At 40.0% G+C, this 14336-nt stretch overlaps 1 protein-coding gene across 3 annotated transcripts in view; it reads right to left on the bottom strand.

Annotated features, from left to right (window-relative positions):
• The window catches only part of LRP2 (LDL receptor related protein 2), a 442478-nt gene that overhangs the window by 360244 nt on the left and 67898 nt on the right, over nt 1-14336 (bottom strand). For all 3 annotated transcript variants that reach the window (XM_033945766.1, XM_033945765.1, XM_033945768.1), the window contains exons 5-8: nt 12371-12481; nt 12092-12205; nt 10743-10859; nt 2220-2366 (exon numbers count right to left, since the gene is read on the bottom strand). In XM_033945766.1, coding sequence (XP_033801657.1) covers nt 2220-2366; nt 10743-10859; nt 12092-12205; nt 12371-12481 — 489 coding nt within the window. The remainder of the gene's footprint in view (nt 1-2219; nt 2367-10742; nt 10860-12091; nt 12206-12370; nt 12482-14336) is intronic.

Below are 14336 nucleotides of genomic sequence, written 5' to 3'. Positions count from 1 at the left end.
CAGGAGTTACCTGGGCACAGCTGATTTTCAGTCCAGTTAACTTAAGAGAACCTTTTTGCTGTCCTAAGTTTACTGAGTAGCTATCTAGGTAATGCCATTGAATATCAGTGATGTGTGAATAACTCCTGATGGCCACCATATCTCTGAGTCTATAAATGGTGCCTAGCGGAAAGGCATTGCAAAGCCTGGGAAAACTGATGAGGGCTAGTAGATTGGGAATGAAATGGGAAGTGAGAAGAGATTAGGATGTTGGCAAGAGATGAAGAGGGGCTGGATGCATGAGAGATACTGACTATGGGCATGTGTGAGAGAGAAGAGGGGTAAGAGAAAGACTGGGTTATTGGAGAGGGCAAGTGAAAAACATTTGGAAATTTTTTGTACTGAATGGGATTAATCAGTAGTATGCTGACTTTTTTTTTCCTTTTGTTTTTGAGAGTAGGGTCTGATAGACTTGTTTTGGTTTCTGGTTCAATCAGAACCAAACTGGTACCATGAGCTTTCATTCACAACTACCCAGTGATAGTTATATCCCATCCCAGTTGCTCAGCCCAATCATCATTGATAGGCCTTGACCAGGGGCCATGTACTGGGACTCCTTCATGAACTCTGGAATCATTAGCCTTAAATTTGCCTACCAGTTGCCACTATGATGCAGTGTTGGGAATTCCCACTCCCCAGAGGCTATGAAGACTGCTGTCACAGCATCCCCAGCCATAGCTGGCCAAGGTAGTAGGAAAGACTTTTTTTGGTTACAGCACCACAGCTTTGGAATGCCCTGCCACCCCATATCAGAGAGGAAAACACCTTGGACCGATTCAAAGGCAAACTCAAAAGCTTCTTATTCAAAGATGACTTTAATCTATAGATAAACCGCACCAAATCAGGCCACAACCTTCAATATTCCCAATCCTCCAGTTCTTACCTTTAATTGTTCTATCCTGTTATAATTGTATTTCTCTCCCCTCTCCTCCTGGTTTCAACTTGTCTGTCTAGTCTGCCTTTGCAATGCAAGCAATGTATTGGTTTGTTTTAACCTATATTTTACTTTATTGTATATCGCCTAGAAATTTGATAGACGACTAAATCAAATTTTAATAAAACTTGAAACTTGAAATCAACCTGGGAATAATACAAGGCTATTGGATTGGCCCCTACAATTGACTTCTAAATTATACTGGATAGCTTTAATTCTATCATAGATTATGATTCCCAAATCTTATCAGATAATACTTATCCAGATTAGGGGCAGGAATACTTTTCAAATTTCAAGTTTAATAAGTATTTGATATAGCACCCAACTGGAGAACTGTCCTGGAGGTTTTGCTTACATCAAGAAAGAAAATAAAAGTTACAATATTTCAAGGGATAGAAAAGAATAAGAAATAGTCGTCAAGTGACATCAATCTGGCAAACATATCATCCCCAAATTCTCCAGAAGGAAAGCATAACCCATTATCGGTGCACCCTACAAGTAGGCACTAATGCCAGCCATAGAGATGGCATAAGAATGGCTGCCTAAATGGGCAGAGACATCCCTAACTTACAGTGTTCTGTAAATTACCTCTATAAGAGACCCACCTATGTCTTGCTCATGCTCCACCTTTGTGGATGTCCCCTTGCAAATACCCTCTATGTATATTAAATAGGTATTTGCAAATTAGAATTTATGTAAAATATTGGCATGTATGTGTGCACACACACATGTATATGTCATTATTCTAACCATTTACGCACATAATATTTGTGTAAATGTGTTTAGTTTACGGAATTGCCCTTTTAACTCTCAATTGCTTGAAGTTCAAAGCATAGCTTATAAGTAATATTGGGCTGGGAAATGCCTATTTAATATACCAATATGTAAGTTGCCTTGATTTAGAAAGGTGGATAATTTAATCTTAAATACAAATCCCACAGCACAGTTCATGTGAATCCCAAAATACAAGTAATAGGCAGCCTTCCTTCTATGAGTGTTGGCTTGAAGATATACCACAGCAGAGAAACGGAAAGAACAATATGTAAACTCAAATAATCAAAAACAAGTGTGGAAATTAGGTAAATATGGTTGAATGAACATTAGAAGCAGCTTTTTTTCATAGTTCTTTACATTTTAAAAATAGGACGGAGAAATGAAATGATTGTATGTTCTTCATTGCTATGTAATCTGTCAGAAGTAAATGCAAGGGATGTTACTCTGTGCCTTCTATTGAACTGATACTCACTGCAGTTTCTTCCAGCAGTCATATTTGTTTCGTCTTCTCCAAAAGGACAGTGTACAGTCCCATCGCATACTTTTGTGTATGGAATGCAATGTCTAGACGTTGGGCAAACCCATTCTCCTGGGGAGCACTGCTGAGAAGGACCACTATCTAATCACATAAGGAAAGAAAGAAAACTAAAGGTCAAATGGAAAGATAAAGTGTGCCTAAACAATGGATAATACATTTAAACTAACACACTTTGGCCAGAATTCTATATATGGTGCTGAAATATCGGTGCTAATAAAAGTTTGAATTAAGTGCTAGTCTCTAAACAGTGCTCAGAGTTGACTGATGGGCACTGATCTGGTGTTGGGATCCGTGCCCAATTTTAGGAGCGAGGATTTACACCAAGTAAAACCTGGTGCAAATTCTCACAACTAAACTGCACATTGACCTCCCTTATTCGATCAAAGTGTGCATAAATATATGAAACACCCGTGATTTGCCCATGCCCCTGTTTGGATCCATGTGTAAAATTTACAAGCGCATTCAGGTGCCTAAAAATGTATGTGTAAAATTTAATTGGTGCCAATTAGCGCTGACAATTAATGCCCAATTATCGTCACTAATTGGCTTGATATTGCACACAGAAACTGGTCACGGGCCCGTATTTAAACACACAACTTTTAGCACCATATATATGAATTAGGCTGTATAGCTTTAATAATTAGTAAGAATATTAGGTTGTCAAAGAGAGAACTTTACATTATGTTCACCCTCTCTATATATAGTTATTATAAAAGGCCTAGGACTGAATTCTATATATGGTACCTAAAAATATTGACACTGAAAAGAAACCGCTGAGCAGTATTCCATAAACCATGCTTAAAGTTAGGTACAGTTTATAGAATAGCGCTTATGCCCGGGACCCTTGCCTAACTATAGGTGCTGCCATTTGTACCAACAGAAACGTGGTACAAATCCTCACATTTAGGGCTCCTTTTACAAAGCCGCGTTAGCGGTTTAACGCGCGTAATAGCATGCGCTAAACCGCCGGCCACGCTAGCTGCTACCGCCTCCTCTTGAGCAGGCGGTAGTTTTTTGGCCAGCGCAGGGGTTAGCGCGTGATGAAAAGTCACGCGCGTTAACCCCGCTAGCGCGGCTTTGTAAAAGGAGCCCTTAAAGTTAGGCGCATATTCTATAATTAAGCATATAACTTTGAGGCATGCCCCCAATCCACCCATGACCCTCACATTTCTATGCTCCCTCTATGATGCCATATGTAAATTTTAAATGCATATCCCGTGCTTAATTTACACATATAAATTTAAATTAAACCAATTAATGTGAATTGCTTGTTAAGAAGCCAATTCAGTGCTGATTGGCTCATTATTCAATTAAGTTATTCATGCAAAGTGAGAACATGCCCAAATTTGCATGCACAGCTCAAAGCACCATATATAGAATTCAGGGGATATTGTCTTTGGCCACATATTTTCTGCATGGAAGACAATGTTCTACCCCTAAAGTGATACTAATAAGAAATGCACAAAGGCTGCCTACTGTGGCACACCAATACAGAAGCCCAACAAAGGGGCATATTCCTTTCTTCATCCCTTCAGGAGGTTATCTTAAAAGGGCTAGGCAGAACTTACACATCTAAAATGCTACTTACACTGTATACTGTATGTGTAGATAAACAATTACTTACACATGAACAGGTATATTCACAGATTTCAAAGGGACTGTTCTGGGCATGTAAAATATATGACTACTTCCATCTTTTACAAGGGAAAAATACATATATTTTTTAAAATTCCCAGTCAGCACATCTCCTCTAAATCATGTATAAGTATGAGTTAACTGCCCATTTGTATCAGAGGTTGTTTGGTTATTTTTTGTAAATATTTTATTAAGTTTCAAAATATTAACAGTGCAATGTACAAAATAATAAGCAGACATGAAAGCGTGAACGCACATTCTACTTACAAATATCCATACAGAATCATTTTATTCCCCTCCTTCCAATAAAAAATCATCATAAATATCAAACATTTTAACCACCCTCCCACCCTGGATGTGCATAAAATTACCAATTAAAAACCAAAAATATCTATCCTGTCAGTGGGCCCCAAACCAATTTAAATATATTACTATGCCCTAACATATCTGCATTTATTTTCTCACTCCTATTTATGGAGCATAAATTTGCCCATCAAAAAGAGAAGTTAAGACGTATCAAAGGTTTTGAGAAGTGTATCAAAGTTTAGAAATCAGCTCCTTAATTGTTTCCTTTTGTATGCATACAGGCTCATTTTCAAAGCACTTAGTCACACAAAGTACCATAAGTTTTATAAGTGTCAAAATGAGCCTCATAGTTTATAGAATCCTGTACAAAAGGAAAAATTGAGAGGTTAGTATTGTGAAAATTGCAGGACTTTGTTGATTATCATTCCATAATAGATGACTACCACCACACATTCCAAGTAGGTCAAGATTTTGCTGATATCTTTCTTTGATTCATCGTGGTGAGGCCTGGAGAAGGTTGAGATTATCTACGTGTTAGCATTTATTGATATTTCTGAAGCTTTTTTTTTTTTCTAAATACTTTTTATTGAGTCATTTACTAGTATGTAATATGCTCATACACCATAAAACTAGGAGGGAGGAAAAAAAATTATTAAAATGTTTATGAGCATTTCCCATGATATAAAAATGGGTTAAACTTTGAAATGTTAGGGATAGTCAGCTTGAGAGAGGTGCAGCTGAGAGGGGCTGTTTCTTACCTGCTGGGAGTTCAGTGCTCTGTATACCAACATCAGAGGAGGCGATTTCGGGGGCCGTTTCCCTGCGGGCACCCACAGAGACAGATGCCCCTATGTCATCAGGGCCTTTCACCTGCGAGTGAAAAGTGAGCCGCCACTGCCTAACAGCAGAGAGTCTGCTTCAATTTCGGCTGCCGTTTCCCTGCGGGCACCTGCGGAGACAGGGGCTTTCACCTTCGAGTGAAAAGTGAGCCGCCACTGCGGTGCATGGCCACAGGCATGTGGCCGGAGGGGCATGCCCTGAGGGGCACACTAGGCCCCTTTGGAGACTCAGAAAACACAGGAGATATGGGGAGTCTTTAAAGTAAAGATAAGTGTGAAGTTATTATTTTTCTATCTTTTTTCCAATGGGGAAGAGAAAAGTAAGGGCTAGTTTTGACACCTATTTTACCTGGCCTCATGGATAGACACCATGTACCAACTAGTGTGACTGGTCAAAATGTAAACACTGACTCTTTTTCAGGGGCATCATTCACCCCTTTAGAGCATACTCCACCTTCTCCTCCCAATATGTTTCGAGGTAGTGACCCAATGACTGTGTCTACTTCTCTTCTGACAGGCTCACCTTTGCAGTTAGCATCTTCCCTATTATCCTTTGGGGAGATGTCTAAGGGCCTATCCTTTCAGGATGACACCTTAGTACAGGAGTCCCGGGAAGAGCCTCAGGATGTTTCCTTAAAAGATCTGTGGGTAATTAATACTAGAATGAAGGAGGCTACGGAAGTCAGTGGTAAAACGAAATACTAAATTTTCAGAAGATGTAGTGCATAAATTAGAAAATGTCAATGATAATTTGAAAGTTTTGGAGAAACGTATTGTAACAACTGAATCCCAGATTACAACTTTGCAATTAGTTTCTTCCTCATCTGTTAAGGATTCACATCTTATTCATACTCAATTTGAACTCATAGAAAACACGTTGAGGGCCAAGAATCTGTGCCTAGTCAATTTTCCCAAAACTCACTTATTAACATCAGATATTTTGTTAAGTAAATACACTTCTCCCTCTGTATTTGCTGTGATAGGGGATTAACAGAACCACAAATACAGAAAAAATGCGAATAAGTTTTTCATATGTTATTGGCTGTTTTCTATTAAAAATCATCGGGAATATGGTGAAACTGTGAATAACATGGAGGGAGACCTGGCCTCTTCCTGAAGGAAAGGCAAAACACGGTGAATAAAGTGCTGGGAATCAGCAATTTTTTTTCTGTAAATCCTTGGAATCAGTGATTTCTCTATGCAAGTTGATGTAATTTGGGGGAGGAGCCAGCAAGCTAAAAACTGTGAATAATCGAAACCGCAAATACAGAGGGAGAAGTGTATTTTAGAGAAGTTTTGAAATTGACTTACGCAGAAACTTTGCCCATAACAAATTCTTATATCCCACAGAAGAAAAAGGTTTCTGCTGATCTGGGAACAGATCAATTAGAACCAATAGAGTTTGATCTGATTGGTTTCCTGGAAGACTCACAGGACACAATACATACAAGATCAACTCTATTGGTGACATGTGCTAAGGAAATAGATAAATCTTTAATAATGAAAGCTTATTTTCAAAACAAACAAGAAAAATTCTGTGGAGACAGAGTATTAATTTTTCCAGATGTCACCAGAGCAACTCAGTTAAAATGGAAGGCTTTTTTGGATTTAAAACCTAGCGTATTAGACTTGGAAGCTACATTCTATCTTACGGTTCCATGTAAATGTATCTTGAAATTTAAAGATTGTGAATATATATTTTGGGATCCAGTAAAGCTTGAACAATTTTTGCAATTGCATAAAACCAATAAGTAACTTCCATTAGACTTCAATAGGAAAGGAGTTTGGTGAAATATTCAAGCACCATTGAGAGTTGATTGGTTTAATCATGATTATGTTTTAATCAGGTTACTCTCCCAAGATGTGGACTAGAGGATTTGTAAACAGGAATTTTATTTCTTTCTTTTCATTTCCATGTAATTATATGTAATTATATGCAATTATATGTAATTATTGATTTCCTTGCTATTATATGTAATAATAATGTTTAAACTCAAATTAAAAAAAAACAATAACTTGAAATGTTAATAAAGCCTGGCCAGCATAATAAAAGTTAGAATGGCTGTCATTCTATTGTTGGAAAATTGTTCAAGGGGTTTAGACCCATGCTTCTTTTGATATGCTAGAACAGTGGTTCCCAACCCTGTCCTGCAGGACCACCAGCCAGTCAGGTTTTCAGGATAGCCCTAATGAATATGCATGGGGCAGATCTGCATGCTTATCATCTCTATTATATGCAAATCTCTCTCATGCATATCCATTAGGGCTATCCTGAAAACATGACTGGTGGTCCTCCAGGACAGGGTTGTGAACCACTGTGCTAGAATACTCTAGCCTATGTTCTAAGCTCAATAAAATTGGTATTGATGCATCACTTTTGGCCTAGTTTCATCTTACCTTTCACACTGTTCCCAGCAGTATACTGTAGAGCTGGAAGTAGGATATCTAATTGGATGCAGGTTAAATTTGGTATATCTTTAAAGTTCAGCATTAACATTACTCTTATTTAACATCTATATCATGCTCTTTGTGCCCTTACAAGTCAATGTAGGCCTGTCTACTTCAGGGATCATGGATTGCTTGAAGGTAATTCCACTGTGGCTAGCCCAAACAGAGATAATACAGGTTAGGAGGACTGAGTTGAGTCAGGAGTTATCTTTATTTGAATGACTATGTTATCCCTCTCAAAACCTAAGAAAGCCAGAAAAGCTTCAAGGGAGAAAACTAGACATAGTGGCAATGGAGGAAAAAGATGGAGAAAATGGAAACTACATTGACAGCAGATGTGCCAACACGAAGAGTACTTTGTATGGAGAGACAGAGGATCATCAAGTATCATGAAATGCAGTCAGAGGCTAAGAAAATGTGGTACAAAGATACAGAATTACTTTCCATTCTACTAACTACCATAGGCCTAATTATCTCAACAAATGCCTATATGTTGAGTTGAATGGAGAAGCTTATTTAGACAAAGAGGAATAAGATGATAATGATACCCTTCATTAGAACCTAGGAAGTTGGTAAATAACCATATATATAAAAGCCAAGATTTTGGGGTAAAAAATGGCTCAAAAATGGGAGTTTTGGCTTATATTTGGATCAGCACCCACCTACTCCCTCCTGGTCTTGTTGCAGGCCTCCGTCAGGCCTGCTGTATGACCTGGTGGGGTAGGCCGGGACAGGAAGGATCCCTTCCTTCTCCTGTCGTGACCAACTCTGACAATTTGTTTAACCTCCATCCCACCTCCCTCCCCCATCCCCCCTGTACCTTTCTGAGTCCCTGGTGGTTCAGCGGTGTACTGGGCAGGAGCAAGCTTTCTGTGCTCCTGCCCTGCTTTGAGCCCCTTTCTGAATGGCTGCCTTGAGTTATCATGGCCCGGTGATGTACCAGGCATAAGTGAGCTTTCGTGCTCCTGCATGGCGTTGAACCACTCGCTGAATAGCTGCTGTGAGTTCTCAAAGGACTCGTGAAAGGTTGTGGAAGCCATTCAGGAAGCTTGCAGCAGCAATTCAGGGAGCAGCTCAGCACCAGGCAGGAGCACAGAAAGCTCGTTCATGCCTGGCCCAATAGGTCATACAGCAAGCCCGGTGGAGGCCTGCAGAACATTGGGAGAGATGGAGGACAGAGTACAGGGCATGGAGGAGGAATAGGGTGCAGAGTCTGGAAGGGAGTGGGGTGACAGGGTACAGGGCAAGGAGGTGGGATAGGGTGCTCGAGCCTGGCATGGAGGGAAGAGGGACAGGGTGGAGAGTCTGGCAGGAAGGGAGGGGGGACAGGGTGGAAAGCCTGGCAGAGAGGCAAGGGGCTAGGTATAGAGCCTGGCTGGGGAGGGAATGAGGGAGAGTGCAGGGCACAGATTGTGGCAGGGCAGAGCACATGAATATTAACCCCCACCCCCTCCCCGGCTTATATTCGAATCAACCTTTTTCCCTCTTTTTGGGGGGGTATCTTGTCTTGTACTTGGATTGACTTATATTCGAGTATATACAGTAAGATCACCACTGCCTGAAACCAGACATCTCTGAAATCAGGAAGTAGCCAAGTTTGGGCATTTACTTTCAACCTGTTAATAATCTTTTCATTCATAAGGTACAATCTATAATTAAAAGGAAAGAGTTATGTATCATTGTACTGTGGAATAGAAACTGTTTTTGCTAGTACACTTTAATTTTGTCATATTATGATGATACATAAAGAGCTAATAAAATTGTGAGAAAGGATTTCAGCTTATTCTATAATTAAAACATTTTTAATTCATTAAGAGTTGTCACTTGTGTGATATTATAGCTATGAAAAGGATAAACAACTGGGAATTTATGCACACTGTAATTGCCAAGGCTGTGTGGTAACTAGTGTTACTGCATAGACAACTTCGCTACCACACATTAATATCACACAGAATTAGCTTGGATGCTCTTTTGCTGACTGAATATTTGACATCATGCTAATTGCTATGTGCAAGACACACCCAAACTCTGCCCATGCCCCACCCAATCACCACCCCATGCCATGCTGAGCAGTTAGTGCAAGGTATTTATTATTGGCTGTTATTAGCAAATGATAGCCATTGCTGTGACCATACAATAACAGTTAGCATGTGTTAAAATCTGCACTAAGGCCCAGATTCTCTATAGGACGCTGATATTGGTGGGCACCTAAAAAGCAGCCACCAATCATGTGTCAATCATGCGATGGTGCCGTATAGAGAATCACACCTCTGCAAAAAGTGTCGGAAATGTAGGCAAGGGTTTTCCGGGCCTACATTTCTGGCATCTATCTTGGTCATGAATCACGCCTATGTAGGCGCTTTAGGCCGCCTAATGCCACTTCTAGCATTATAATCTTATACTCTTAATACATCACATTCAGATTTTATAGATCAGAACTCCACCCAAGTAATATAATCTGGTGTGGCAGCACTCCTCACTGATCCCATACATCCACGTAATGTTTAAATTTTCTTTAGACTTTCTTTAAATCTTATTTTATATTCCCATTTTCTGAAAGTTATCTAAACTTTTTTCAATAGAAATGCCACCATTTATAGAGTAGATTAAACTTAGCTTTAAATACTGTAACTTCACCCCTCACCAATGCATTTCCTTCCTTCACCTAAGGGGATGATACCTAAGCTGAAACATATTAAATTTTGATTATGTTTCAGCTTAGGTATCATCCCCGACCCTGATGAAGGAAGGAAACGCGTTAGCGAGGGGTGGTGTTATCTAAAGCAAAGTTTAATTTACTCTATAAATTGTGGCATCTGTATTGAAAAAAGTGTGGTTTTTTGCCACTTTAAACATGGTTTGTTAATTAACTTAGGCACTGGTAGGGTGCCATTTCTAGAATTGCCCTCTAATTGCTTAAGACACTAAGGGCATTCCCACAGTAGTGTGCATTAATGCAATTAATACACAGTATTTTACCTGCTGTCCCACTATATGCAGTGGGGCCTACTTATTAATGATGTGGCATTAACTGTATGTTAGTAACTCGGTCAAGAAGTCAAAACAAAACGTCTGGATAGTCAGAAATAAAAACATGCACTTTTCCTGCTATATTTATTTTCATTGACACATCTGAAAATGTGAAAATATAAGAAACATAGACAATTCTTCCTACATCATTGTTCTTGAAAATAAGACTGATCATTTAAATAAAAATAAAAAACCTCACCACATCCTGTCTCATCTGCATTGTCATCACAATCATCATCTCCATCGCAAATCCAACTTTGATGAATACAACGGCCACTTGGGCAAGTGAAAAAATTTCCTCTGCAGGTTGGGTAATCTGGAACAGAGAAATGATACGACACATAAACATGGGTTTAAACAAACATAACTATTTCAGATGACATTCTTTAAAAATCTCAGAATCTCGGGAGATGATGACTTCCTGTGTCCACATGTGTATCTGGGGGGGGGGGAATTCATTAAAGGGCCTTAAGAGATGGATTGTTTGGGGGTCAGATTGGGAAGATTGCTGGGGGAATCAGAACAAGGGAGATCTGTCATGGTGATCAGAGCAAGGGAAATTCCAATCTAATCCAATCCTTTAGTTTTTATACCGGGTCTTCCTCTTAAAAAGAAGCTTGACTCAGTTTACATAAATGATAAAAGAATATGGACAAATTAGGAAAAGACCTGCTCTAAAATCAGTTATAGGAAATGAAATACAATCCTAAATCTTCCAGTAGAACTATTTGTACAATTTTTTAGAAAAACTGTTGTTTTCAGAGATTTTCTAAAAATATAAAGAGAAGAAATAGTTCTGATCTCTACAGGAAGCTCATTCTAGATTAAAGTGAAGGTGTATATACAGGAATGAGAAATATAGCCTGGTACCTTTAGTCCCTTGAATGAAGGAAAAGAGAGTTTATACAAATGAGAAGTTCTTGATCTCATTGTTCGTAAAGAGTTAAAGGAAATGGAGGCCAAAGGCAGAAAATTCCATATAGAATTTTAAATATTACATTTGCACATTTAAACTGGATTCTAAAGTGAACTGAAAGCCAGTGAAGTGCTTTCAAAAGAGGAGATACGTGATCGTATTTCCTCTTTCTGAAAATCAATTTGGCTGCCATGTTTTGGATCCATTGTAGCCTCCTTAAATTACTCTTATTCAGACAAACAAAAAAAAGAGTTACAGTAATCTAACTGTGCTAAAATGATGGCTTGGACTAGTGTAGAAAAATGTTGTTCATGTAATAAATGACGGAGTTTCCTTAACAAATTCGACTAGGGATTTGATGGTAGACATGCCTTCTGCATTTACCATACAGGCTTTGCACTTAAGATGTGATGAGTGCAAAAACCTTACTGCCCTTTAGTAAAACAGTCCCTAGTTTGCTTTTTCATTCATCAAGATTCCTACTGCACTATTTGTGCTATGACTTTTCTGGCCACGTCTGAAACTTGGCAGGTTAAACTTGTGAAAGATAAATGTGTTGAAATGTATGAAGATATTAGAATTGTTATAACCCCTAAAAGGACTGAAAATTCAAATACATAAATTCACAGTACAGCAATTGTGTTCATCGCTCCTGTCTCCACAGTCGTCATCATGGTCACAGATAAAACCTCGAGGGATACATTCTCCAGTGGCACACTGAAACTGATCACTGCTACATTTCTGAGCTAAAACAAAGCAAGACAAAAGGAAGATAAGAGATTATCTATAAGATAATATTTAAATAGATATAAAACTGTATTAAGAAAATAGCCATATCTACAGAATTCTGAACAGAAATGTATTTTTAAAAATACTTGAATTTTCTTTCCTTGATTTTCTATAGCACTTACTGCAATTAGCTTCATCAGATGCATCCCTGCAATCTACTGTGCCATCACAGCGCTGGCTTGTGTTAAAACATGCTCCATTTCTACAAGAGAGCTGAGTACATATGGGATATTCTAGGGGGAAAAGAGCAGATATTTACAGATATGATAACATCATTTTCACATACTTAATATGGAAAGCTTCTTTTTTTTATTGAAAATTGCACTATACAGTCTCAAACTTAATTACATATCATAGTCTCCACAGGTAGAATCTAAGAGGCTCATTAAAAAATAAAAACGTCCAAAAAGTAGCCTAAATCGGTACTTGGATGATCAAAAAGATAGATCATCCAAGTACTGATAATCACAGCTGGTATTAGACGTATCTAAAACCAGCTTAAGCCTTTCCCCTGCCTCTGAACACCTAGAGCGAAAAGAGGCGTTTCTGGAGGAGGGGAAAGGGTGGGACGTGGGCGGGAGGTGAGCTGACCTTGATTTAGTCGTACAGCAAGTATAACCAAAAGTTTAACGAGGTTGCCCAGTCGGAAATTATACGTTTTGACTTAGAACAAGTGAAAACAGGTATAAGTTCCGAATAGGGGCTGCTGAGCTGAGCCCCAGCAACCTGCCCACTCCCTACCGTGGTAGCGATCCTCCCAGAACTGCCGCGAACACCGGCAGAAGAGATGCACAATCTCTCTTGCCGAGGCGCACCCCGAACACCCCCACCCCCCTCGAATACTGGCAGAAGGGATCCCAGGCCCTCCTGCCGAGGTGCAACCCCTGGAACCACCCACCCCCTAACAACACCGGCAGGAGGGAGCCCAGGCCATCCTGCCAAAGGCCTCCTAACCCCGTACACACACACCTTTGCTTACCTTAACATTGGCTGGCCAGCCGGGTCCCCAGTCTGGCCGGCAGGCCCACCATCCTTGGAATGGCGGGCCTAGGGCCTGATTGGTCCAGGCGCATAATGCCCTGCCCATAGGAGGGTCCTTAGGCGCCTGAGCCAACCGAAATTAGGCCAATTGTCTAAGGCCCCTCCTATGGGCATGGCTTTAGGCACATGGGATCCCTCTTGCCGGTGTTGTTGGGGAAGGGGTCCGGGTGTGCGCCTTAGCAGGAGGGCTTGGGATCCCTCCTGATGGTATTTGGGGGGTGTCGGGGGTATGCCTCAGCAGAAGGGCTTGGGGTCCCTCCTGCCCGTTTTCATGGCAGTTCGGGGGTGCCGTCTTCAGCAGGAGGGCTTGGGATCCTTCCTGCCGGTTCGTGGTTTTGTCAGGGGGAGGGGGATCGTGATCGCGGTCGTGATTGTTGCGGTGGGGAGTGGGCCAGTTATAAGATTCTGTAACCAGTGTTGTATTTTGACAGACGCCAGTTACAGAATCCTGATTTTAGGCGAAGGACTGGCCCCTCTATCGCCTAAAAGGTCTGGGTTTGGGCGTTTGGGACTTGGGCGATTTTTTGGTCGGAAATGTGGTGTAGGGATAGACGTAATGGCAGTTTGGGCCAGTAGATTGCTGAACGTGCAGGTAGGCCATTCTGAAAAAAAACTCAATTTGGAAGGGTTTTTTTGAGAATGGACATTTCCCTGCTGCCAACTTCAGCGTCTACTGACTTAGGCCAAAAGGGGACTTAGATGTTTTTTTTATTATGCCCCTCCACGGAAATAGTACTGTAATAATAATAAACATTATTAGCATCATATTGAGATTCTTCCTGTTCATAAAAATTATTAAAGAAATTGGGAGGAGAGAAAATTCAGTCTTAATGAAGATATATCTGAAGAAATTATAAGATGAGATCACTTGACCTCATCTAACTAAACCCCTAATTAAAAAATAAATATCTAATACAATCACCAATGTTCATTTACTACTCCAACTAACCAGAAGTTGTAGCTTTTACTGATTCCTGAGCTTGAATTAAGCTCTCTAGATGTTTAGGATGCAGAAAAATATTATATTTCCCCTGATATTTCACCAGA

Source organism: Geotrypetes seraphini, chromosome 5 (genome assembly GCF_902459505.1).
Source record: "Geotrypetes seraphini chromosome 5, aGeoSer1.1, whole genome shotgun sequence".
Taxonomy (NCBI): Eukaryota; Metazoa; Chordata; class Amphibia; order Gymnophiona; family Dermophiidae; genus Geotrypetes; species Geotrypetes seraphini.
Note: the sequence above shows the minus strand (reverse complement) of the source record. Positions and strands in the feature narration are given on the sequence as shown.